General features: G+C 51.5%; 1 protein-coding gene across 1 annotated transcript; it reads right to left on the bottom strand.

Moving 5' to 3' along the window:
* Positions 1-120: 120 nt before the first annotated feature.
* On the bottom strand, positions 121-23,766 carry CCDC69 (coiled-coil domain containing 69). Its single transcript, XM_030572437.1, has 9 exons — positions 23,691-23,766; positions 11,049-11,121; positions 7,968-8,137; positions 6,832-6,919; positions 5,457-5,530; positions 4,159-4,260; positions 3,445-3,564; positions 2,859-2,956; positions 121-2,227 (listed from the first exon to the last, which is right to left on the bottom strand). Exons 1-9 carry the CDS (start codon positions 23,736-23,738, stop codon positions 2,059-2,061), a joined length of 942 nt encoding a protein of 313 aa, XP_030428297.1. The 5' UTR covers positions 23,739-23,766; the 3' UTR covers positions 121-2,058.
* Positions 23,767-24,235: the final 469 nt, after the last annotated feature.

The following is a 24,235-nucleotide window of genomic DNA, read 5'->3' as shown; positions in this document are numbered from 1 at the left end:
CAACATGATCAAAGGAGGAGACAGCCCCTAATGAGCCAAGGGGCTGTACCTCAATACGTCAGTAGGGGTGAGTAATCTGTCCTGTAACTGTATAAAAGTAGGTCCCGGAGTGTGCATCTTTGTCCAGCCTAAGGGGCAGTGGAAAGTCCCGCCACTGACTGAGCCAGTCCATTGCCAGGGGGCACAAATTCGTAGTATGTCTTGTAGAGTCTACAGGAAGCTATTACTGTGCTTCATTTGACAATAAACCAGGCCTGGGTTCCTTCGCACCTTACTAGAGTCTGTGGTCTTTGTGGTTCGCTGTGTCAGTGATATGCACAGAGCTGGGGCAGCACACAGAGGGAACACGCACGCAGCTGACTGATCATCATTGAACAAGAGCAGAGCACCACACCGGTAGCTACTGACAACAGAGCGAGTCTAGAGTGCAGTGGACAATGCTTTGCAAATGACCAGGAGGCATCAGGGTCTCTTTGTACAGAGCGAATCCGATATGACATCAAGGGGCCAGAGTCATACTTACAAAAAGGCTCCTTGACACCACACTGGCAAGTGGAAAGGGGTCTTAAAAGGGGGAATAAATTACATTTATGCCTTCTTTCCTTCTTTTACCCTGCCAGAGTAGTGTAAAGGAGCCCTAGGGCAAGAGGAGATCTGGCCCTGTGATGGGGTATAAATCTCCAGCTTGTTTAACCCAGCCTGACCCCTGTTAGGCCACGGGGTGACAGCTGGAGGGGTGTTAGATGTAACTGGATCTGGGCCTTTACAAGGGAAGGAGCAGAGCAGAAAGGCAGGCCAAGGAGGAGACCCAGGAGAGAGGTAGACCCAGGGCTGTCCTCTCTTGGGCTAAGGGCAGAGAGGAGGTGCAGAACTAGAAAGTGCTGGCACAGGAGGAAGCCCGGGGCAATAGGACTGTTGTGCTGAGCCAGGAGGAAGCAGGAGGCAGTGACAGCAAAGTCTAAGGGGGATTTGGACTGAAGCTTGGAGGACTGCGAAGAGGAGCTGCAGAAGGCGACAGGCACCTGGGGCAGCCCCTATGGAGCTGGAACCATCTGCTCCCAGAAAACCTGGGCAGTGAGCACACCAGAGAGAGACAAGCTCTGTCCACCTCTCGCTCACTGAGTTATCTTTCCCCATCCTCACACGACCCAGACGACATTCCCCGTTTGCCACCTTGGGCACCACTTCGGGTGCTTGCTACGGGCCCTCAGAAGTTTCTCCAGCTGGGAACAGCAGGCTTGCTGCTTCTTCCGAAGCCGGTGTTGCTTCTTGGCCAGAAGAGGGCACCATCTTCTGCCAGTGACAGCCCTGAGTCTGGGTCACACAGTTCCAGCTCAGAGACTCCCAAACTTTCCTCGCGGGGTTGTTCTTGAAGAATACCAGAGAGAGACGCCTAGGGGTCGCCCGACCCGCTGCCTGCCTGCGTACACCACAAAGCCGCCGGGTGCTGAGACTCAGCTAAGTGCTGTTTTAAACAGCTCCATCTGAGACGGGCATCCTTCTCTTTGGTTCTGGTTAGAGATGGACCCCAGCGGCGAACTTCAGCCCCGAAGCCTGATCCAAACTTCCTCAAAAGCGGAGGCTGTTCAGATGCAGGGCTCCGGTTCAGATTCACCTGGGCAAACTAGTGCGGGAAACAGGCCTCTTCTTCCCCACCCCAAATGCACCGAGAGCCCTTTGGCTCCCCTTGGGTCCCCTTGTAACCAGCGCTACTGACTGAGAGGTGAAGCCAGGAGCAGCCAAGACACCTCATGCCGCATGTGTCTAGGTTCTGGGGTGTTTCATAAGCTCCCCCATGTTCAGAGTCAGACAGGGGGACACACAGGAGGGGTACAAGCACACTGAAAAGGTTCCAAGAAATACTGCACGGTCCCCTTAGAGAGACGCCGTCCCAAGGTTGGAGGTCTGAGGAGCTCCCCTAGTATCGGACAGAGTCCCCATGACAGCCGCTCCGGACCTCTGCAATAAAGGAAGGGCTAAAATGAGGAGTGGAAGAGTCTCTGGTGCCCCTCGCTTGCTTCCTCCTCCCAGCAGCCTCCGTTGCCGCTTCCCGGAGTGCTACGTGGCGATGAGCGGCACCTCGCTGGAGGGGATGGGGAAGGTGGGGGAGGAGTCACCGTTCAGGACCCTGTACAGCAGCTCTTCCTTCTCCCGGTGCACCTGCTCCCGCAGCTGGGACTCCTTGTCCAGGGCCTCCCGAACCACCAGGAGCTTGTCAGACAGTTGCCTGCAAAGAAACACCAGCTCAGCTTCGTCACCTCCTAAGAACCAGAGACCAAGATGGAGACAGGGATCAGGGCCCTGCCAGCTGTTCTGATCACTGCCAAAGAGGCCAAGGCAGTCGGGGCCTGGAATGGTCTTGAAAAGGGCACATTATAGGCACTCCTAGAGCCAGTTAGATACTGTGCCAGGTCACGGTCTCCCTCACACATACACACACTCTCACCAGAGCCAGACTGGTGCTGTGCAAGGTCATGGTCTCGCTTTCTCTCTCTCACACACATCCCAAAGCCAGACGAGTGCTAGGCAAGCCCAAGTTTGTCAATGTACATGTACACCCCCATATTCACCTGAACCAGACCAGTGCCGTACAAAGTCACACCCCCACAGGGCGCCTGGCTAGTGAACCTCAGCCCTAGCATGCAGGACTCCTACTATCTCCCCCTGACCTGCAGCTTCTGTGCTAGTTTTGATGCCATCATACCTGCCTTTTGGGTCCTGTCCCAGCATCTAGTTATCAGCCTACAATTCAGAAAACAGCCTCTCCTGAGTGCAATTCATACCCAGCCCAGAGCTCAGCCCGTGAGCTCCGACAATGGCAGCAGGTAGCTGGTTCTGCACTAGGCTGCGGATGTTACCTTGTCATTGTCAAGTGGTTCTGTGTTTGAACATGCAGATCCTCATTCTCCTGCTGAAGAGTTTTCACTTTCTCCTCCAAAAGCAGGTTCCTCTCCATCTGTGACATCCCAGAAGGGTTTGGGAAGGGAGGATTCAAAGGAGAGGTCAAGGGTCAGAAGTGACATGGATTTGGCAACAGATGATCCCCTACGCTGGTTAATGAGGCCCTGCCTAAGCGCCAACATCAAAATGTTGATGGTTACTGACAAAAGTTACCTCTATGTGAGTTTAATGATGCATAGCAGCAACCTGCTGTGTATGCCAGCAAGCGCCCAGCACTGCAGCAGCCTGGTCCAATTAGTGCAATCCTCCATCTGCTGGCTGCACTCACTGTGTCTGCGCCCCATGTTAGCTCAGCTGAGAGGACAGCCAGGACATAAAGCTGTCCCTAGGCAGCAGGTGAGCCAGAGGGGAATGCACCTGGAGAACGCTGTTTGCATTCAGGTAGGTGGAGCACTCTCCTGCAAGCTGTGCTCTTCCACCTCCACTATTGCTGCCACTGGAAAGGAGTCCATGCACTTTTGGGTAGAACAACATCAAACCCACCACTGTTTCCAAGTTCAGCAGCTTCTTGTCCAGGTCATGGATGCGTTCGTTCTTCATCTCTATGACAAAATGCAGACTCTCCAGTTCTTGCTCCCAGAACTGGCTGGGGCTCCCATAATCCTAGAAGAGGAGAAAGAAAATGCATGAGTCCTCCACTGACTGGAGAAGTTGGAGGGGCTAATGCATGGTTCCGGTTTGGTTCTTTATTCCTGAACGGAGGTGAGCCAAAGATGATGACCATTAGTAGTCATAACTGTCCAGTGTTCTCAGTCCTGGATTGATAGGATTCTTACCCCATAAAATTTGCTTACTAGTGTTCATCCATACCCTACATGCATGTCTGTACGGCATTTGCGTTAGCCACCTGAATGCAAGGAGTTTGAACTACCTGCATAATGCACATAATAGGTACCCTTCATTTTCTCATGATCGACTTCTATCTCTTTGCTTACTTCAACCATACTACAGGTTTACCAGGCACTACGAACACTGCCCTCTCCAGAGCCAGTGACAGGGAGTCTTCCAAGGAGGCCTCTATTTAGCCTTCATTTTAGTGACAAAGCATTTACAGCATACAGATGCTTCTATGACTCTTAAGTTTGAGCTGTCCATTGCCACTACTGCGAATCCAACAGGCTTGCTCGGAGACCCCGGCAAATGACGGGTTAAAGAAATACCTTCCCAAGAGGCCACAGTTTGTTTGTTTTCCTGCACCTGAATAAGTTTCTTATAGTCTCTGCTCACGATCGATTCCTCCACCTGTTTCATTTTCTCCTGGAAGGACTTCAGCTGGGAATTTAACCTGTCAATTGTCTCCTAGGGCAGAAGAGAAAGGAAGAGGGATGTGATTATGAGTCCTGTTTTATGACCTCCCCTCCAGCAGGGGCACTGTTCATATAAGGGAAGAAAAGGACCTATTGAGTTGTACAGAGATGGCAGGAGTCAACCTGCAAGACATTTCACAATGAATAATGAAGCCCCATTCAGCAATTCCCTAATACGGTATTTAATGGCAGCAGGGAGCAATCCCCACTGTAATGCATTCTGCCATCTGGCTTCTTTGGTTACAATGGGTCAGTCGGTAACCACGGGAGAGATCTCTTTATAATCAGCATTTCCTGGGTTGCTTGCATAAGAACAGACTCCCTGACTCTGCCAATTCTGCTCTGAGCCACAGTATGGCAGTTAGGCAGCTTGTTCGCACCAGTTTCACTTCTGGTGTTCAGGTTACAGACTTGCCTGCCAGTAGAGATGTGCCCCAACCAAAACCTAAGCTCTCAGCACCATTAACAACATGGAGACATTCCAAACACAACCCACCTGTCCCCTATGTCAGTAGTGGTGTGATGGGGTGTCTGCCCCATACCAGCATGCAAGTGGGTAATAGAGCTCGAGAGGCTATGCAGGAAGCAGCCAACAGGAGAGGGACTGTAAGAAGCAGACTATCAGGCTCCAGGCTAGAGCAGGGTCAGTGACACCCTGGAACTCAGGGAGGGAGGGCTGGGTGCCTTGCAGGTGGAGGGAAGCTAGCACCTTGGACGGAGCAGGGGAGCCAGAGGGAGGGTCTGGCTGGCTGCTAGGACTGGCATGCTGTGGCGAGGGTGAAGAAGGTGCTGGGGCTGTGGGGAACTCTGCACTTTTTTGATTGAGCCAGTGAAGGACTGTTGTATGTTTGGGAATTTAAAGCCCAGATGGCCATTTTGATTTAAGTATCTATTTGACTGCTGCAAAATTAAGGCAAGATCACTGTGAGAGGCCCCTCTAGGCTCATTTCCACAAACAACCAGCCTGGGTTACTCCAAGGGTGGAGGACTCCGGGCAGCTCAAATAATCTTTGTTTTCTCAATTTGGCTCTCGTGAAAGTGAGGGGCAGACGGTGCTGTTTTACCCCAGGGATTGTTCAGATAGGTCCCTTGCATGTTTTTCCCAGAACCCTCAGACCTGTGCGCTGAATCTAGAGAGCTCTGCTCCACAGTGAATTTCACAGCAAGCCAAAGCAAGGGGAGCAGCACCTGTAAGGAAGACTGGGACCTTTGGTAGGATTCCCTTAAGAGCACCATCTCCTGGTCATGGGCCCTCTGGACTTCTGCAGGGGAAACATAAAACCAATGTCAGAATCAGGAGACAGGAGAACAAGCCCTGCCCAAGCCCCTTACCCACACAGAATGGCAGTAGATGGCACTGCCACAGGGAGACCAGAGTTACTCTGGGCTGAGAGTCAGCACAGGCTTGGGACCGTAAGCAGAGGAAATGCTGTTTCTGGGAGCAGCCTTGCAGCTGGGAGCTCCCCGGAGGACTCGCTCAGCTAAAGTCACAGGGCTACTAGTGGAGCAATTGCTACGCTAAGGAGAGTGGCAATATGCCGCCCGTAGCGAAAGGAGAAAGAGGGAATGATCCCATCACCATTCACAGCCTTACTGCTGAGACTGGGTGACCAGATCTCTCACTGTTGGCTACAGTGTAAACGCTACCAGCTCCCTGGGAAGCATCCTGCTCTGATGGAAGGAGTCTCCTTTTTGAAGAATTTTAGGTTTATTTCAGAGGCACTGGGCACTGCAAGCGTAATACGCCAGTGGGGTCAATTTTCCAGACATTGGGTTGGGTTGGGTTGGGTTTCTACAAATGCTCCATGCTAGTTAATGAAATACAGAGATATCTCCTGCCAGCATTTCTCCATGCCCTTCCCAGGGTACCCTCCCTCATGGCTTGAAGAGGTGCAGACAACATGACAGTAAGGGAGCACCATGGCGGCCCTGAGAGCATGACAGGTGACAGTATGGTAATCCAGAGGGCATGGTAGGTGCTTGCCAATGGGGCAAGTCAAAGAGCAGGCAGATCTATTGGCAGGGCTGTCCCTAGCTATTATGGGGCCCTATGCAGCCCACCTGCGGGGGTGGGTTGGGCCCCAGATTTCTGTGGGGTGGGGGGGGAGGCTGGCCCCAGGCCTCTGGAGGGGGGGCAGTGGGGCTTGCTGAAACCACCCCCCAGCACTCACCGGTGGCGCGGCTGGGGCTGGGTTGCTGCACTTCCTGCCGCCAATGAGTGCAGGCCCAGCCCTGCTGCAGTCCTCACAGGAGCGGGGGGCAGAGCAGGGGTGGGAGCAGCACCCAGCTGTGCAGAGCACCTGGAAATGTGGTGCCCCAAATTTCCTGGTGCCCTACGCAGCTGCGGACTTTGCACATGGGTAAGGATGGCCCCTTCTCTTGGACACAACATCAAATGAAAATGCTGAATATTCATTACAGAAGCGATCGGCCTCCGCTCAAGAGAGCCAAGAAGATTGGAGAGGAGGAGAGATGCAAGATCAGCCCTGTGAGAAGTTTAAACCATAGCAGTGGGGGCATAGAGGGAAGCCAGCGCCCAGCAAAGGAGAGACTCGGGCCTTACCTCGGAGGTTCTCTTCATGCTCTCTGTTCAGTGTGTCGAACTGCTCTGAGAGCTGCTTGCTAAGCTCTAAATCTCTTTCCTTTTCCACCTAGAAACAAAGTGAACAACAAGCCCTAAGCATCCGGGGATCTCAGAGAAATAAATGTACCTGCCTGTGCAGTCTCTTATTTATCTCCTGGGCAGCGGCTCCAGTTTCCTGTTCCTATTTTTATGAATGAATTTAACTGTGGCACTTATGACAGTGAGGGGTTAATATCACTGGCAACCATATATACTGGGGGAGGGGGAAAGAGATCACACACAGCTCTGCTAGGACAGCTGACCTGCACCACTCTGGACTTTTCCAGGATTTTCTGGACAACTGCCCTTTTTGCAGAGCTCTGTGATATCAGCAAAAGGGGGACAAGGAAGAGTGAACCATTGAGCTCAGTTTCACTCACGGCTAAGGCTGTGATTTTGGCATGTAAATTTCACAACAGAGTACAGTCAGAGAGGGGGAGAGTTCACATTGCAGCAGCAGCTCTTGTATTGTGGGCCTAGGCACAGCTTCCTGCTCTGGGCATTGCGAGCTGGGGAACGGGTCACAGCACCTCTAAGCTTGGGTCTGTCCACTCCTCTGTAGGTGGAGCAGGAGGGGCCAAACCTGAACAGCGCTGCGACCCCGGTGCACCAGGTCAAGTGTGTTTTCACAGCCATTGCTGAGATTTCACGGACTTTATTCAAATTCATGGTTTCCGTGACCTCCATGACAAAATTGTAGCCTCACTCATGGCCTTAGGCGTCTAGAGGTGAAATCTCAGGACACTAACCTACCATACTGAGTCCACTAACCCTGGGGAAGACAGGACAGGTGTCTATAACTTCGGGAGCAGACCAGCTGGCTCTGAATACGAGATCAAGGTCGGAAGGGGAACGTCAAAGCCTGCTAGCTGACACCCCCCCACCAAAGGATTTCACGCTGTCTGGTGTCTTTGGAGACTATCAGGTCATCAAGGTCCTGCTATATACTACTCCCTAGCTCTGAACCTGTGGTTGTGGTGCACTGTGAAGGTCAGGAAGCAGAAGCATGAATGCCCAGGACTGTGCTGGGACACTAGACAGACACTCTCGGGGTGGGGAAGCCACTTTGATCCAACCTCGATTTTAATGTCTTGGGTCAGTCTCTGGGTCTCTGCCTGGTGGGCTTCCTTCAGCCTCTCCGTTTCCTCCTGATGTCCTTGTAGGAGCCTCGCAATCTCCCTCTTCTGCTCCTCCAGCAGCAGGGCCTTCTTCGTCTCCACATCCTCATGCAAGGGAGCTGCGATGACTGCAAATTAAACATAAATGGCTAGACCGCGGCTGGCTGGTTTTGCTGACAGGATTCTAAGGCTGTTCTCTGCTCAGACCTGGTCAAGCTCATTATCACTTGGGGGCAGTTTGGTGGCCCGCATAAAATATGATCTCAGCCCAGTTCCTACTGGACAATTACCCACACTACATCTGGCACTAATTAGCACCAATGGGCATCATGTTGGCAGTCTGTGCAATGGGGACAAATATCGAATAGAGACAGGAGACCCCCCACTCTTGGGGATGACCCTTCCAGCTCAGGGCTGAGGGGTGTGGCTGGCTATTTCTCCCTGCACCACAAACATGTCTCATTTAGGTCTTTGTTTCCTGTCAATCGTTCCCAGTTTCTGTGGGTGCATTCATTGCTCAGCGACTAGTTGGAGCAAATCATTTCCAGCCACCAAGTGCCTTGCAAACAGTCGGCTACAGTTGACTGCTAGTCACAGTTTGTTGTGTGGGAGTGGTCACATGGTACAGTGTCCACCTCCTGATTGGGTGACTGAAGCTATTTAAATGGGACTTTAGTGACACTGCCTGCTGAATAACTCAGCTGGTAAACAGCACTTATCTCTGAGCTTGTCTGTAGTTCTCTGCCTCAGCCAGCCATTCACATAAGGGCTAGAGCAGGGGTAGGCAAGATTTTCAGTGGCACTCACACTGCCCGGTCCTGGCCACTGGCCCGGGGGGCTCTGCATTTTAAATTAATTTTAAATGAAGCTTCTTAAACTTTTTAAAAACCTTATTTACTTTACATACAACAACAGTTTAGCGATATATTATAGACTTATAGAAAGAGACTTTCTAAAAATGTTAATATGTATGACTGGCACGCAAAACCTTAAATCAGAGGGAATAAATGAAGACTCGGCAAACCACATCTGAAAGGTTGCCAACCCCTGGGCTAGAGTGTGTCACCTCCGAACAGGGCAAGAATACACATACACATAAGGTAATTCGTCCCACTAGCATACAGACACCATCCTCTACAGCTCCATGCAATATCCTCCTCACTACCGCACTGAGTGCTTCCTTAGGGGTGGGATTGTTCGTTTGGTGGGACGCTTTGGCCAACAAGTGCAGTTTTTGAGCTGGCCATTTGTGGTTGCCTGGTCATACATATTACTAGACTTCAGTCATTGATTTCTCAGTCCACGAACAAACACGAAGGCAGCTTCCCAGAGTTCTACCTACTCACTTCCCTTGGCCAAGCAGCTTGGTTTTTTAACTTACTTCTTCCTTATGAACGTGTGACATTTTTCAGAACTTGCTCAGATTTTCACGAGCAGCGTTGTCATACAGGCATTCAAGAGTGGCTAATAGGGGCAGTCCATGAACAGCAGCATGTGGAATTTGCTGTTCATCTTTGAAACTGTTTGTGAATCTCTTTGATTCCCATTCCTGGGCAGCACAGGGAAAAGTTACACTGATGCCCTGCTAATACCGAGCCTGCTCCATCGGTAGAGGGGCTTCTGTGGTGGCAGCATGACATGGATGGAGTTTCAGCATAGATCCCTGGCTGGTGTAAATCAGCATCACACCATTGAGTCAATGAAGATTGGCTAATTTATGCAGATGAGGATACAGATCTTTATTTCTAGCCTGGTTCTGCACTGTGCAGTTTGTCCCATACAAGTTTGCAATATTTCCACTAGAACAAGGATGCATTTCCAGGAACGCATGCCAAACACTCTGTTGATTTCTAAGGAACCATCTGTGATGAAGTGGGAATCTCCTGTAATATTTTATGATTCCCACAAGTGCCTCAGTTTCTCTTTGCAGTTTGCACTGCTCCCCAGGGGGTGCAAAAGGGTTAAATCTACTCATGAGGCAGAGAAAGATACGAGCTGTTGTGTCACGTATCTTTTTGGGGTGAAATAATTGATATGGGTCAGTCAAGTAACTGGCTGAAACTGACCCATATCAATGGAGGGTCCACAAAGACAACAGATGTCCCAAAGACTGAGCAACTGACATTTATCTTTGGGAATCTCCTGCAGGCGGAGCGTGTGAACTCAGCATGGGTCTGCAGGAGGTAGACAATGGACCAAAAGGTTTCAGGTGGCTGGGATAAGAGCTGGCTTTTGGAGGGTCTCAGCAGCTCTCATCTGGGAGTGACACAGGGACATAGAGAGCCAAAGCCAGAAAAGGACACTAGATGGAAGGCTGGTGTGGCCTGTTGAGATGGTGTTTTAACCTTTATTCCTCTATGCTAATCTCAGGCCTTCCCAGTGCTGGGTTCCATCTGCCTCTGTTCTGAAGAGGCTGCCTGATGTCTATGCCAACACTTGCTGAGGTGCACTGATCCCTGAAGTGTGTCCAAAATCTGACCAGCGGTTTCTCTCAATGAGACGTGTGTCTCAGGAGCGCTGAAGCCCAGAGGCTCAGTTTTGGAGGCACTGAGGCTGCGTGACCTGCCTTAAGGAAGAGTGGGACCCCTTGGGGTCTGCCACACAAAAGGGGATCCTCCAAACAGCTGTTTAAAAGCTGGCGTGTAGCACCAATCCTGTGGCTCTGTGACACCATCTCAGGTGGGACTAATGCCAAGACCCCCAGGGACACTGGAGTGAGAGAATCCACTCTGCTTTAACTCAAGTCAGTAAAGCCCTTTTACCCCAGTGATCCTCAGATGCATTGCCTCCCTGTCCGGAGGAGCTCTGAGCAAACACAGATGAGATGGCCTTGGTATGGACCAGAACAGAAGACTTACAAGTCACAGTGCCACTTTGGCTGCATCAGAGCTCACTCACAGTGCTGCCTGTCTTAGCAGGTATAGGTGCATCTGTGCATGGAATACATTGACCCATCTGTTTGGACCCTGTCTTAGCTTAATTCTTTTAAAGGGATCGGTGCATTGAAAAGCCCTGTGAGGAAGAAGATGTACACCTCACCATGATTCTCTGTCTTCAAGGCTGTCAGCTCCTGGGAAACCTGCCCCTTTGGCTGCTGAGCTCTTAGTCGTTTCTGTGGGGAAAATCAGAAGACTGGAATTATGAAATGCAGGGAGGAAAATGTAGAGAAAACCCAGGCTGGTTTGTGGCAGAGCTGAGATCTGAAGGGAATTGTGTCATGGATGAAACACCCTTAAATGTTATTTAGCAGTCCCTCTAAATGAAAGAGCTGCAGCAACATTAAGATCCCAGTAGCTCAGCTAGGTCCCGTCCAACTCAGAGTGCTGCTCTCAAGAGCCAGAGTGCTGCTGAAATGTACCCAGCACCTTGTATTTATCCACGGGAAGTTCAACCTGCAGCTCCAGCCAGCGACCCCAAGCCTCTGTCACACTCCATCCTGTTTAGCCAGCTCTGAAACTGTGCCAGTTCTCCTCCTAGGGAGCTTGGTATCTCTGCTATTTCCACCTTTGGCCTCCAGTTTTAGGCTGCTTCATCTCCATTTAGCCCACTCCGCCCTTCTGCCAGCCCTCTCTCCTTCGGGTAGGATGGAAAGTGACATGTTGGGTGGCCTTATTGCTAACATCGTACAGCACGAGGGGGAACGTGTAACCTGGGAGTGCCCAGGCAGAGGGGCCCTGCCCCCATTATAGGGGAGATATTCTGTGGCATGTAAAGGCTGTTCCAGTGAGAAATCCCAGCAGAGGGACGCGAGAGTGGATATCACACTCGTTTTCTCTCCATCCTCACTCCTGGTTACTCACGTTCCCACTTGGCCCTGGATTTCTGTTTGCAGAAGTGCTCTGTAGAGAAGCCACGTACCAGCGAAGGGAGGAGACACCCACACCCCTCCCCTCACACTCCCTACCACACACAAATGCACCCCCCCTCTCCCCACACACACACGCTAATCCTATGCAGCCGCCCAGCCACACGGACAGGCTAGAAGATTTATTGTCATTCCACCGTTGGGGGAGAGGGGGCTGTCAGTCTCACCAGCAGGCTGGTCTGCTTACTAGGACCCTCCTGGCTCAAGGTACAAATCTCCACTTTGCCTTAGTATCGTTATTAGCCCTACACTCCCACAAAGGCCTTCTGGGATGGGGGCACTGGACAATGTGATGGACATGTACAACTCTGTCCAGCAACCAGTCAGAGTGAGATGCGGTTAGCTCCAAAACTCTTGGAGCTAGAGGGCTGGAAACATTTCCCAGTGCTTTTGCTGTTCCCCTCCCTTAACTCCCTCTTCACGCCACCTCTGCATGCCCGGGACCCTGGACTGCTCACTAGCCAGTCAGAGCCCAGGATCAGATAGTGGGTGCAGATCTGTGAGCAACGCCCACAAACTTGTAGCTCAGCTGATGCTTTTTATAGCCCAGCTCAGAGCCTAGAAATAGCTTGGGCTAGAGCACAGAGGCTGTGCAGGAATGAAAGATGAAAAACAACACTAAATCAAAGGCAATTACAGGGATAAAGCCCAGTTCTAGCAACACCTCAGAATATCTGGCACCAGCAAAGCTCTCGCTTTCTCTCCAGTTCAAACAATGACATCATCATCAGAGGAATGCTTTGTTAGAGCATCAGCTCCTGCTACCAGCCCCCCTGGAGATCCTGTCACAGTTTCCATCCTAGCAGGGTTTATAGAACTCAGATTTAGGAGGTTGCTTAGGCGGGATAGTTGCAGCAGGCCACGTTCCAGCCCCGGAGCAGTTTAGTTTAGTTGCATTAGTAACACTGGAGGAAAAACCATTAGTTTTAGTTATTGTTCAACTGACAAAGATTGGTGTAAATCAGGAACGGCTCCACTGACACCAGACCCGTTACACCGTTGTGGAATGGAATGAAGAGAACTGACTCCCGTGCTCTGGGGCTGTCTTCTCTAGAAATGCTGCAGCAACACAGCTGTGGTGCAGGGACAGCTTGGTGGTCTGAACATTGGCCTGCTAAACCCAGGGTTGTGAGTTCAATCCTTGAGGGGGCCACTTAGGGATCTGGGGCAAAAATCAGTACTTGGTCCTGCTAATGAAGGCAGGGGGCTGGACTCAATAACCCTTCAAGGTCACATCCTGCCACGATGAAGCAAGACCAGCCTAACTCTGTAGCACAGACCAGGGGACTGGACTCAATGACCTCTCGAGGTCCCTTCCAGTCCTAGAGTCTATGAGTCAAGGAACGTAGAGGAATCCAACTGGCATCACTTACACTTTCTTCCACCTCAATCAGCCTCCTGAAAATTCACACCCACTGCCCAACGTGTATCTCATACCCTTCACCAACCACCTCCAAACTAGGCCCATGGACCCTGGCTGAATGGAGGGCAGCACACAGGGTGTGTAACTTAGTGTACATGCCAAAGGGGATAAAAAAAGGCACAAGTCACACCCGGGCAGGCCCCGTCCACATTCAGGACATTTGTCCCAGTGTAACCATACTGATGAAGTTATGCAAGTGTGCACTGCCTTATTATAGACAGCACCTTAGACTGGCTTGATCTGCTCTCTTGTCCCAGTCTCTAACAGCGCAGAGGAATGTGAGTCCAGCCATTTGGGTTCTGTTCCTGACTGACACCAATTTGCTGTGTGAGTTAAGCAAAGCCCTGGGTCAATGTCTCTGCCTTAGCATCCCTCTCTGAAAAGTGGAGATACAAAACCACCCCTGGTTCCTAAAGTGCTTTGGGAGTCCTACTATTGCTTGCAGTGAGGCTGTGTCCGGGGTGTCACTTGTAGATCAGCACTCTGCTGTGCTAGGAGCTGTATATCCGTAGAACAGAAACATAGTCTTTGCCCCAGCTGAAAGGCGATAGATACATGCCTAGCATTTTTATTATTTTATGTCCCAGTAGCTTCAGACTGACTCCATTTTATAGCAAGAGCAATAACAATTTCAATCAGAAAAGCTATAAAGAAGTAATCTGTTGCAACAGTGTGTAATTCACCTATAATTGTTTTAAAAGCTGTGAATGCAGTAAAGCTTCAGTTATTTGAACTTTGTGTATAACAAAGCAACCAACAACAACCGCCTGCCCACCGTCTTACTTAAAATGAGAGCAGATCATCCTATGGGCAGCAGTGGCATTAGCTACACCTCTTGCATGGTGGAGATGCACATCTGGAAATGAAAGATTCCCAGGGAAGTAGCATGTGCAAAATCAGGAATGACATATTCCCAACCTGGCACACCTGCTGCTATGGGCAGGAAACAGTTCCCAGAACAGGGCAGGTGTAGACATGTGTAATGCATGCAGATGCAGATCGCCTCTCACCACAACAGAACATTCAGTTCATGGAAGTCTGAAGAGGGCTTATACCATAGATTTCAAGGCCAGAAAGGACCATGGTGATCATCTAGTCTGACTTCATAACACAGGCCAGAGAATTCCACCCAGTGATCCCTGCATTGTAAGCTGCCTTCCATCATAAAGGTGGCATTCACAGACTCCTACTCGGATTAGTGGGTGGCGCATAGGGTTCTCTGCTGCGGGTCCCTCTCTGCATCCCTTGTTTTGACCTTGTGCCCTGCACCTGTCCGTTTTTTCATTCTTGGTTCCAGGTATTTAGTTGATTATCTGGGATTTGTGGCCCCCTCCCATCACCCAAGAGGACCTGTCGTTGCCCTAGTGGGCTCTGCCCTGGAAATCAAATAGGCTGCGGTGAACTGAACACAAACTGCTTGCCTGCCTTTCCCTGCAGACAGGAGGGTCCCTACAGACTGAGAGGTGCAGTACGCAGAAAACAAAGGCATAATAGTCATATAGGTAAAGACACCTCAGGGGTGAACTGTGCCTAGCTTCTCTGATGCAGATAGAGGCATGCAGACACCACTTACTGAATGGAAATGGATAGCTACTCAGGACCCAGCCCTGGGCAAGACAGGGGCCTTTAATTGGCAGAACCCCCATTTGCACTAGGAACCCAAGAGCCAAGAAAACAAAGCCCTGAAAATTATTTGAATTGTACGGACAGTGACTCCATGCCAGAATGGGAGGGAGAAGAGATGGGTTGAAGAGTAGAAGACCTGGAAACGGGTCAAGAGTAGTCACAGTCCCCTATTTTTCACAAGATCCTTCCTGCTCTAGCTACCCTTGCTAGGAAGATTTTGGCCCCAGGCTCAGTGTTTAAGGGCTGGAAGCACATGGCTCGTTCACTTGGGCCAGCAGGCTCCGTGCCACCAAAACATACAGAATGCGAGAAGGAGCCAAGTTTCCTCTGAAGCAGCAGCACAAAATTAAAAAAGCCTGTCCAAAGCCCAAGCTGGTGCCTGCATCCTCCCCTAGAAGGACTTTGCAGCAAGCACTCTTATCTCACAGCAACAACCACGGAAAGAGAGGAGACAAGGAGAGTCCCTTGCTGCCCACTGCCATGGGTCTCCTGGAGGTGCTTGTAGGGGATGGATTAGAGAGGATGCAGGCTGGAAAAGAGACTGAAAACTAAATTGGGGGGGGGGGGAAGAAGGGGAATGCCCAGTGCTGCAAAACTGATTAGGCCAGTGCTGCCTTTCCTAAAAACTGCAGACCTTCCCTGAATTCTGAACACTGGGCTGGAATGCTGTCCGGACCTCCAAGCCACAGCATGTGCAACAGAGATTGAGAGGGGTACAGAAATATCAAACAACTGCAGGGGCTGCTACTTTACAGCCTGTGAAGTGTGACAGATACATTTAGAGAGAGGTAAATGGACAGTGGGCTTTTGTGCATGATTCCCCAGGACAGGGAAAGATCAAAGAGGTTGCTGTCATTGCATCATAGAGTCCCTGGGGATGGGGAAGGAGTGACAGACAAGGAGACGGCCAGGAGCCTGGAAACTCTGAAATAAACTGAGGAGTCCACCTCTTCTCCGAGCAGTAAATTACCCCAAAAGGAGTGACTCTCAGCCACAGGGACTGCTTTTTACAGCAGCATCATATGCTCCTACCATGCCTGGAACAATAAAATATCACCTGAAGCTCTGGCCTGAGGACCACAATGGAAGCTCTGGCCTGAGGACCACCATGGACAGCTCTGCTCCTCAAAGACAATGGAACCTCAACCATCAGAGTAAAGTTTGTCCATGCAGGAGGCAGAGATGTTTTAGGGGATGCTTGGAACAAGCTGACCCAGGAACAAAGGCCCATCACAAATCTTCCCACCTTCTGACCCAAGCACCAAAGCACATTTTGTCAGTTGGACTCCTCTAGAACAAACACAAAGCTGCACGTACACTTAAAAAAAAACCCGACAAAATCCTCCCCTGCACATGCGTCTCTTCCCACACGGAGCACCTCACAGAGAACGGCCCACATGTGGCAGATGTTAGCCTCATCACTTAGTGCACTATTGGACGCTGCTCAGACACTATGGTGATGTGGGGGAGGGGGCACACGAACCTGTACAGAATTCTTTCAGAGGCAAACCGGGGTGCTCCTGTGTCTGTGCTCCACAGGGGCTGGCGGGAAGGAGTGGTACTGCCAGCTCTGTGAGAGGCATTACAACGTCAGATCAAGGGGAGGGGCATGTAATTGCTGCCTGGGCCCCACATATGTCTGGGAGGCAAGTCATCCCACTTGTTGATTGGTATCAGCTGCATGCTGTAAAAGCCAGGGTGTTCCCAAGCGTGTTCTGCAGCTGCGTGGAAGTTTTGCTGAATTAATTACAGACTTGAAAGCACACAGAGGCCAACACGTGGAAAACCTGAACCCGCGGCAGAGCACCTCAAGGTTCCCCATGGCATCTCTGGCCAGGCTGGCTGCCTTTTGCCACCACAGTGTCCCCTTATGGCTGGCCCTGGAGCTGCAAAGAGAGGACTCGGGCTGTAACAAATCATGGGCAAACCTTAAATCGGGCCCCTGACTCCAGGCAAACTTCCCTGATCACAGCTGGGAGCCAGAAGTGCCACAAGCCATTCCCAGCCCACACCCCAAAGGTGCAGTCAGGGGAATGATCCTCTCCCAGCTTCATCCTGGGGCAGCTGGGTGGCAGGTTCCAATCAGAAAGTGGCACCTGTGGAAACCTCAGGGATGGACCCTTCTCTGTCTAGCTGCCTGCTTTCTGCAGGGCTGGCGGCAGCCTGCATCTTCCCAGGAATACCCCTCACCTTAAACCATGGGGAAACAGTGCATCCCCTTGGGGAGCGGGTAGGTGGGGTGTATGTGTGTGGCACAGACAGGGAGGGATATGACCAAGTCCCTCAGTCCCTGCCTAGCCCTGGAACCAGCTGACATCCTGTAAGAATGGGAGCCCATCAGGCCATATCAGCCCACAGGGGAAAAGAGGCAGCAGCTCAGCTCCCAGGACTATCCCACTCCCCGTAAAAGCACCTGCTCTTGGTGGGTCTTGTAACAGTGTGGGCTCACCCCTTCAGCACCTCCTGCTGGTGTCTTGGGAATTAGCTTATTTTCCAGCCTTGGAGCACCCTCTGCAGGCTGGTGTCCTACTGCCACCTGGCCCGTTTCCCTCCCAGGACTCCAGTAACCCATTATCTGGGATGCTGCCTCCTGGCAGTAACCCCTCAGTCTCAGGGTCTCCCCTTCCCAGGGAATCCCCACCACCTATCCCCACCTCAGTCACAGGCTACTGCCAGTCACCATCTAGCCCCATTCCCTGGGCCAGACTGCAGTATAAGCCACTCATCATAGGAAAGAGGGTTTTGGACCCACTGCCTTTCTCTGCAACCCAGTCAGAGGTGAAAGTAAGCTGGTACGGTCCGGTACAGCGTACCAGCAAGAGCCAGTACGCCGTGCCAGACTGCACCGGCTTCCGCAGTGGGGATTTAAAGGGCTCTGGGCTTCCCACCATAGCAGGCAGCCCAGAACCGTTTGAATCCCGCCCACGGCTCCGGCAGCTGAGCTGGGACTGGATTTAAAGGGCTCAGAGCTCCCGCAGGTGTGGACAGCCCAGAGCCTTTTAAATCCCGCCCGCAGCTCCAGCCACCGGAGCTGCAGTGGGGATTTAAAGGGCCCAGAGCTCCATGGCGGCCAGAGCCCTGGACCCTTTAATTTGCCCCTGGGGCTCCCAGCCACCTCTGCAGCTGGGAGCCCCCGGTTGATTTAAAGGCCCTGGGGCTCCCAGCCATAGCCCATGCCCCAGGGCCTTTAAATCTTGAGAGGCCACACCCCTCAGGACTCCAGCAGTACCTGCAAGTTACTTTCACCCCTGAACCCAATACCTCTATGGGGCCTTGGAGAAGGCCCTACAGCCTGGAGAGTTGCCAGCCTGGGGCTCCCCAGCCTTGCCTCACTCTAAGCACCCTGAGCTTCCCAGCAGCCAGGCCCCTCTCTCTCTGTAAAAGCAGAGAGAGACTTAATGCCTCCCTCCCAGTCTCTTATATAGGGCCAGCTGGGGCCTGACTGGGGCGTGGCCCAGCTGCGGCTGCTTCCCTAATCAGCCCAGTAGCTGCTTTCCCTGCCACAGCCCTCTCCCCAGGCTGGTTTAAGCCTTTTAAGACAGGAGTGGGTGACCACCCTGCTAGTTTGCACTAGTCTCCTCTCAGTCCCCGGTGCCCTCTTCCCATTCTCATAGAGATGGCTCCCAGGGGCCCACGTCTGCCCTCAGGGAGCAGCAGCTTCCAGGGCTCATGCCTAAAGGAGACCGAGTGGCCAGGCACTGCAGAAGCCTGGTGGAGGGAGCATTTGCATGAGATCCTGGTGCCCTTTTGGGCGTGCAAGGGTCCTGACCACAGAGCAGCTACCTCCCCTCCTCAGCACTGGTCAGGCCAACATGGATCGTCATCCCCCGCCTAGAAGCAGGACAGGTCCTGCGCAGGCTGCAGAGCATGTGGGTAAACAGGGCCTCCTCCTCACACAGAACAGCCGCTCTCCCTGGTACCACGCCTGCCAGCTGCTGCTCCCGACCCTGGTAGCATAATGGGCTGTTCCAGTCTGGGATTCCCGGCCAGAGTCTCTCTTATCCCGGTGCACTGTGACAGTCCAGAGCGGATGGTCAGCTAGAGCTGGGCAATGATAGGCAGGCCCCAAAGGCCTTTCCCCTGGGGCAAACCTAATGCAGAGACTGATGCCCTATTGCCGAGACTGATGCCCTATTGCCACTGGTATCCGCCCTCAGCAAAAGGAAATGGGAACATGGGCAATGCAAGAAATGCTGGTTTGATTTCTTTCTTTTCAGCTCTTTCTGGCCTGCTGCATTTGTGTCCATCACGTCTAGATCTGATCCCTCTCTCCTCCATGACACTGTATATGAGTGATGGGGTCTGCTCTCCCCACTCTGCACAGCAGAGGAGTAACTCCCATGGAATGCAAGGGATGTTGTTTGGAGTGGACTGCGCCTTTGACTGTCCCAGTCATGGCACCCCCCAGGAGGTGCAAGTGGCTGAATCTGTGCAGGGCAATCACTGAGCAAGCTGCAGTAAAGGGCTGTCTGTTGGAAGCTCCTGGATTGTGCCTCTGTCCCTGTGTCCAATACCAACCCAGGGACTTTACACAACTCACCTCCTGCAAGGGGAGAATAGGGCCTAAGGCTTACAAAGGGAAGAAAAGTATGAATATTCCGCATGTGCTAATGATCTCTCTCCATTTCTGTGATAGTCTCTCTAGGAGTATCCCACAGAGACCATTAACCGGTTCACAGGTGCCAGAATGAGCACATGTCCCTGGCTGCACTTTCTGCTGGAAAGACCGTCCAAATAAATAGCACAGCAGGACGTCCAGCAGTGCAGGAAAGCTGTGTTTCACCAGCCCACTGCTCTGGCAGCGTACAGGGGCCTTAAAGTAGGTGTCTGTCCGGAGGTGAATTATTTTGCAGCTTGGTCCAAATCCCTTTCACTATTTTTGAATGATGAGTGTGGGCAGAAGAAAATCAAACTACTTTTCCCATCAAAAAGTACGGTCATGGTCCCCCCCTCCTAGAGGTAACTCCAAACTGTCTGAAGCTTGGAAACTTGATTCTTAGGTGTCCGTTCAGCCTAACTGGGGAGAAGGCTCATAACCAAGCATCAAAACCTGGCTGAAAATTAAGAAAGTTTTCGATGTGCCAATGGAGTACTGGCACGTTTGCAGAAGTACTTGGAGCACATGCACTGTTCAGTGTGTATTTGCTGTGTCCCTTTGTTACTCTACTCTACTCTTCAGGAACTGAGGAGGCACCAGTCCGCCTTTGGCTGAATGATTCCTGCAGTCCTGCAATTGACTACATGTGTGTGCTGCCCAGTGGAGTCCATGAGTCTGGGCGTGTGTAGAGAGATGCACCCAGGAGCAGTCAATGGTGCAGGATCTGTGCCTTAGATTTTCAAGCAAGATTTTTTTCTAAAATTGCATTTTTAATGCATAATGCAACATTCATGTTGCAGAATGAAATCACCAAAAAACAAGGGATGTGTGTTTAAATCCTGATGCTGCTCCCCCTAAAGTCACTAGGAGCTTTGCTCTGTGACTGCTATGGACATCAACGGGAGGAAGGTTAGGCCAATAACTTCGATGGAAGCAGGTGCTCAGTGCTTCTAGAACAGGGCTTGCAGAGGCACGGTCCACTTATATCCCATTGTCTATTCACGGCTTTTAACATACTACCATTCGTGCAATTACATCTGCAACATAAATATAGAGACTGAGCTTTGTGGCTCAGTTAACCATCTCGTTAGCATCTTAATTTCTGACCCTTTTCTGATTTCAAGTAAACAAAATAGAACCTCAGACTCACAAACACGTTGGGAATGGAGGTGGTTCCTAACTGAACAAAACGTTGTAGCTGTTCTTTCAAATTTGCAACTGAACATTGACTTAATCCAGCTTTGAAACTGTACTATGTAGAGGAAAAATGCTGCTTTTAACCGTCTTAATTTAAATGAAACAAGCACAGAAACAGTTTCCTTACCTTGTCAAATCTTATTTTCATTTTTTTTTAGTAGTTTACATTGAACACAATACTGTACTGTATTTGCTTTTTTTTCTCTGCTGCTGCCTGATTGTGTATTTCTGGTTCCAAATAAGGTGTGTGATTGACCAGTCAGTTTGTAACTGTGTGTGTGTGCAGCATTAATTATAATGTATATAACCCACTGCTGGAATGATGATAGGCCTGAGCCCTGATCTTTTAAGAAGACCTCTCAGCACCTCTCATGGTTGGATGTCAGACGAAATGCAGGTTGTGTCCTGCTACTTCAAGCAGCTGAATTACAGAGCTGATCACATTCCAGTGGTCGTATAGCTACAAGATCCCAGCTGGGTTCTTGCACTCGGCACCTGCACAATCACTTTCTTATCTTTATGCTCTTCTAAGAGCCAGAAATAGATGACACGAAGGACTGAGGCCTGCCAATGCCCTCCCCCCTGCACTCAGAAGCTGTGATACGCCCACTTGATCTGAACAGATGATCCCTGGTTCGTACCCCCGAGAAAGGTGACGACTCTCCAAGGTCATTTACAACATGAGTCCTGGGGAAAAAATTCCTTCCCATCCCCAGTTCTGGCAATCAGGTTTAACCCCATGCAATGGTGAAAGAATCACAGCAATTAAAACATCCACTCCCATTTAAAACATAAGAACCACTGGGATCCAAGGACCTTCTCCCAGCCTGAGAAGTCAGTAAATGTGAATGGAACCAGGACTGTAGCGTCTGACAGTTTATTTTTCTCAAATCCTAGCATTGAGGATTCATCTTCTACTTCCTTGTGACTCTCTGACTTTCCCCCACCTTCAGTCCCTTTTACACTCCCCCTTTCAGGCTTTCTGATCTATCCTTGTGCCAGAGGTTTTAAACCAGAAGGGACCACTGTGAGCATTTAGCCTCACCTACTGCTTCACACAAGCCGTAGCATTTCACCCTGTGCTTTCTGCATCAAGCCCATAAATTCTGGCTGCGCTAGGACATACCCTTTAGAAAGGAATCCAGTCTTGATTTAAAGATGTGACCAGCAAGGTCTGTAACCCCTTCCTTGCCCCAGCTAAGTTTATGGTATTAACTGGACATATCAGAATCAAGGGAAGTGTCTCCAAATGACTCCATCTCACATCAATGAAATGCCCCAGTCTCAATTCCTGGGGCCTTTCGTATGCAGCATTTCTCACCCAGTATCTCTTTCGTACAGGGAGCCCTCAGAGGCATGGACTGGCCTAGAAGTGTTTGACCTTGTGCATAGAAGATTAGTACGTTTCTTTAATATACAGCTATTCATGTGCATTGGGCTGAAAAAAGAAAAACAACAACAGTCAGACCTCTGTCTGCAACTCCCCTGTGTGTTCTCTTGGTCAGGTTGTGTCCCTTTGTTTCCGTTTTCCCCGAGTATCTGTACAAGTGGTTGTTTTCCAGCTCAGTGTTCCTGGAAGTCTCAGAGCTACTCCCTCGTGCAAATATTAATTTGTGCAAAGCTCTGTGCAGCCATCTTGCAAACTCTGTGATTTCCCTCCTCCTTTTAAAATCATCCCTGCAGTGTGCATGCCTGGCTAAGGTGACCAATCACAGGCCCCGAATAAGAAATAGCAAATAACTGTAAGCACAAGGGAAACCAATAGTTCACAAACAACCCAGAAACTGAGAATGGACACATGAAGTTCAATCAAATAATGAATACACTTGTTAAGATCAGACTGTTGGAGGATAATTCCAGAACTGGAGATAGGCTAAATCCACAGAATAAATAGTTCACTAAGGGCTTGTCTACATCAGAAAGTTGCAGCGCTGGTGAGGGAGTTACAGCGCTGCAACTTAGGAGGTGTACACATCTGCAGGGCACCACCAGCGCTGCAACTCCCTGTTTGCAGCGCTGGCCGTACTCCCGTTTTGTCTCGGGTGTAGAGGATCCAGCGCTGGTGAACAGTTAGTTTCCTTCAATCTTAAAAGCATCTTCCTCTCCCTTTCCCCCCACATCCCTGGAACCAGTGATGGGCTGGAGGTGGAAGGAGGGTCAGGGAACGGAGAGGAGAATTGGCCCAATTTTGAGGCCTCTGGTGGAATTCACCCCTTCTCTAGGTACTGCTGCTAACCCTTTCCGGGCAGAGAGAGGTTTTGCTGTCTGAGGCTCAGGGAGACACTTCTGACGGGCCCTTTTTTGATGTGCCTTTGGGATTCACCAGTCTTCCCACATTGTGAATAAATATATATACCCAGTACAGTGGAAGAAACCCCTAGACCCTCTCAAGACCCCCCCCCCACACACATTACTGGGGAAGGAACTCCTACACCCTCTCCATCACCCCCCTCACTCCCCCATTACTAGGGAAGGGACCCCTAGCCCCTCTTAAGACCCCCCCCACATTACTGGGGAAGGAACTCCTACACCCTCTCCATCACCCCCCCTCACTCCCCCATTACTAGGGAAGGGACCCCTAGCCCCTTTCAAGACCCCCCCCCCCCCACATTACTGGGGAAGGAACTCCTACACCCTCTTCACCAGGCACACAACTCTACAATCAACACATACGCTGCAGTTTTCAGGAACAACGTGTCACCCCTTTCCAGCTGTTAGTTTCCTGGCCTTCAGCCAGCCCCTCTTCGCCTGCTCATGGTTTGGGGGAAGGGGCTTTGCTTAAAGGGGGTGGGGACAGACGCCCAGCCCCCCACCCCGGTAAGCTCTGTGCTGGGCTGGAGCAGCGGGGCGCTGGCGGGGGGGGGGTCCAGCAGGGCAGGCTCTGGGGGCTGCCACCCTTCCCCGGCGCTGGAATCGCTGTCAAAGCGGAACCCCTCCCAATCCCAGCTGGGGGAGGGGGTCGCTCGCCGTTACCTTGCTCCTGGCTTGGCAGCGGCCGGTCGTGCTGCATGTGCAGCCCATGGCCGGGCGAGCGGGACTCGCTCCGCGCCCCGTGCCCGGCGCTGCAGCTGCGTGCCCGGTAGCGAACCGCGAGTGATCTGCTTGAACTTCTGCTGGGACCGCCGCGCGCCGTAAATACCCGAGCAGAAGCCCCCTTGCAAAAAACCCACATCCCCAGCTGGCAGGGCTGAGGCGAGCGGCATACCAGGCGCCTGTTTGATAACACGTGTTGGCCTGGCCGGGGGAGGCTGGAGCCCGCTCCGGAGCCCAGCGCCGCAGGGAACCTGCACGTCCAAACCGGGGGGGCAGCCACCCGTCTGAGCCCCAAACTGCTGCCGGGCTGGGCAGCTCCGGGGTCTCAATTCCTCTCTCTTGGGGCACCACGTGCTCCCCCGCTTTTCCTGATCAAACGCGGGGCCACCTGCCCTCTGGCCCTACGCTGGGGGAGGGAGGAAGCGGTTACTAGGTTTTAAGGCCATAGGGGACCATTATGGCCATCCAGTCTGTCCTTCCCCAGG

Source organism: Gopherus evgoodei, chromosome 8 (genome assembly GCF_007399415.2).
Source record: "Gopherus evgoodei ecotype Sinaloan lineage chromosome 8, rGopEvg1_v1.p, whole genome shotgun sequence".
NCBI classification, from domain to species: Eukaryota; Metazoa; Chordata; order Testudines; family Testudinidae; genus Gopherus; species Gopherus evgoodei.
The sequence above is the reverse complement of the archived record's forward strand: the minus strand, read 5'-3'. Positions and strand labels throughout refer to the sequence as shown.

What these genes read in the sequence shown, in the direction of transcription:
- CCDC69 (XM_030572437.1), bottom strand. Translation starts at nt 23,738, where the DNA reads ATGGGCTGCACATGCAGCACGACCGGCCGCTGCCAAGCCAGGAGCAAG. An exon ending in GCTGCCAAGCCAGGAGCAAG is followed by an intron (nt 11,122 to 23,690) that starts GTAACGGCGAGC and finishes TTTTCCCCACAG; the next exon opens with AAACGACTAAGAGCTCAGCA. An exon ending in ACTATAAGAAACTTATTCAG is followed by an intron (nt 3,565 to 4,158) that starts GTGCAGGAAAAC and finishes CTCCTCTTCTAG; the next exon opens with GATTATGGGAGCCCCAGCCA.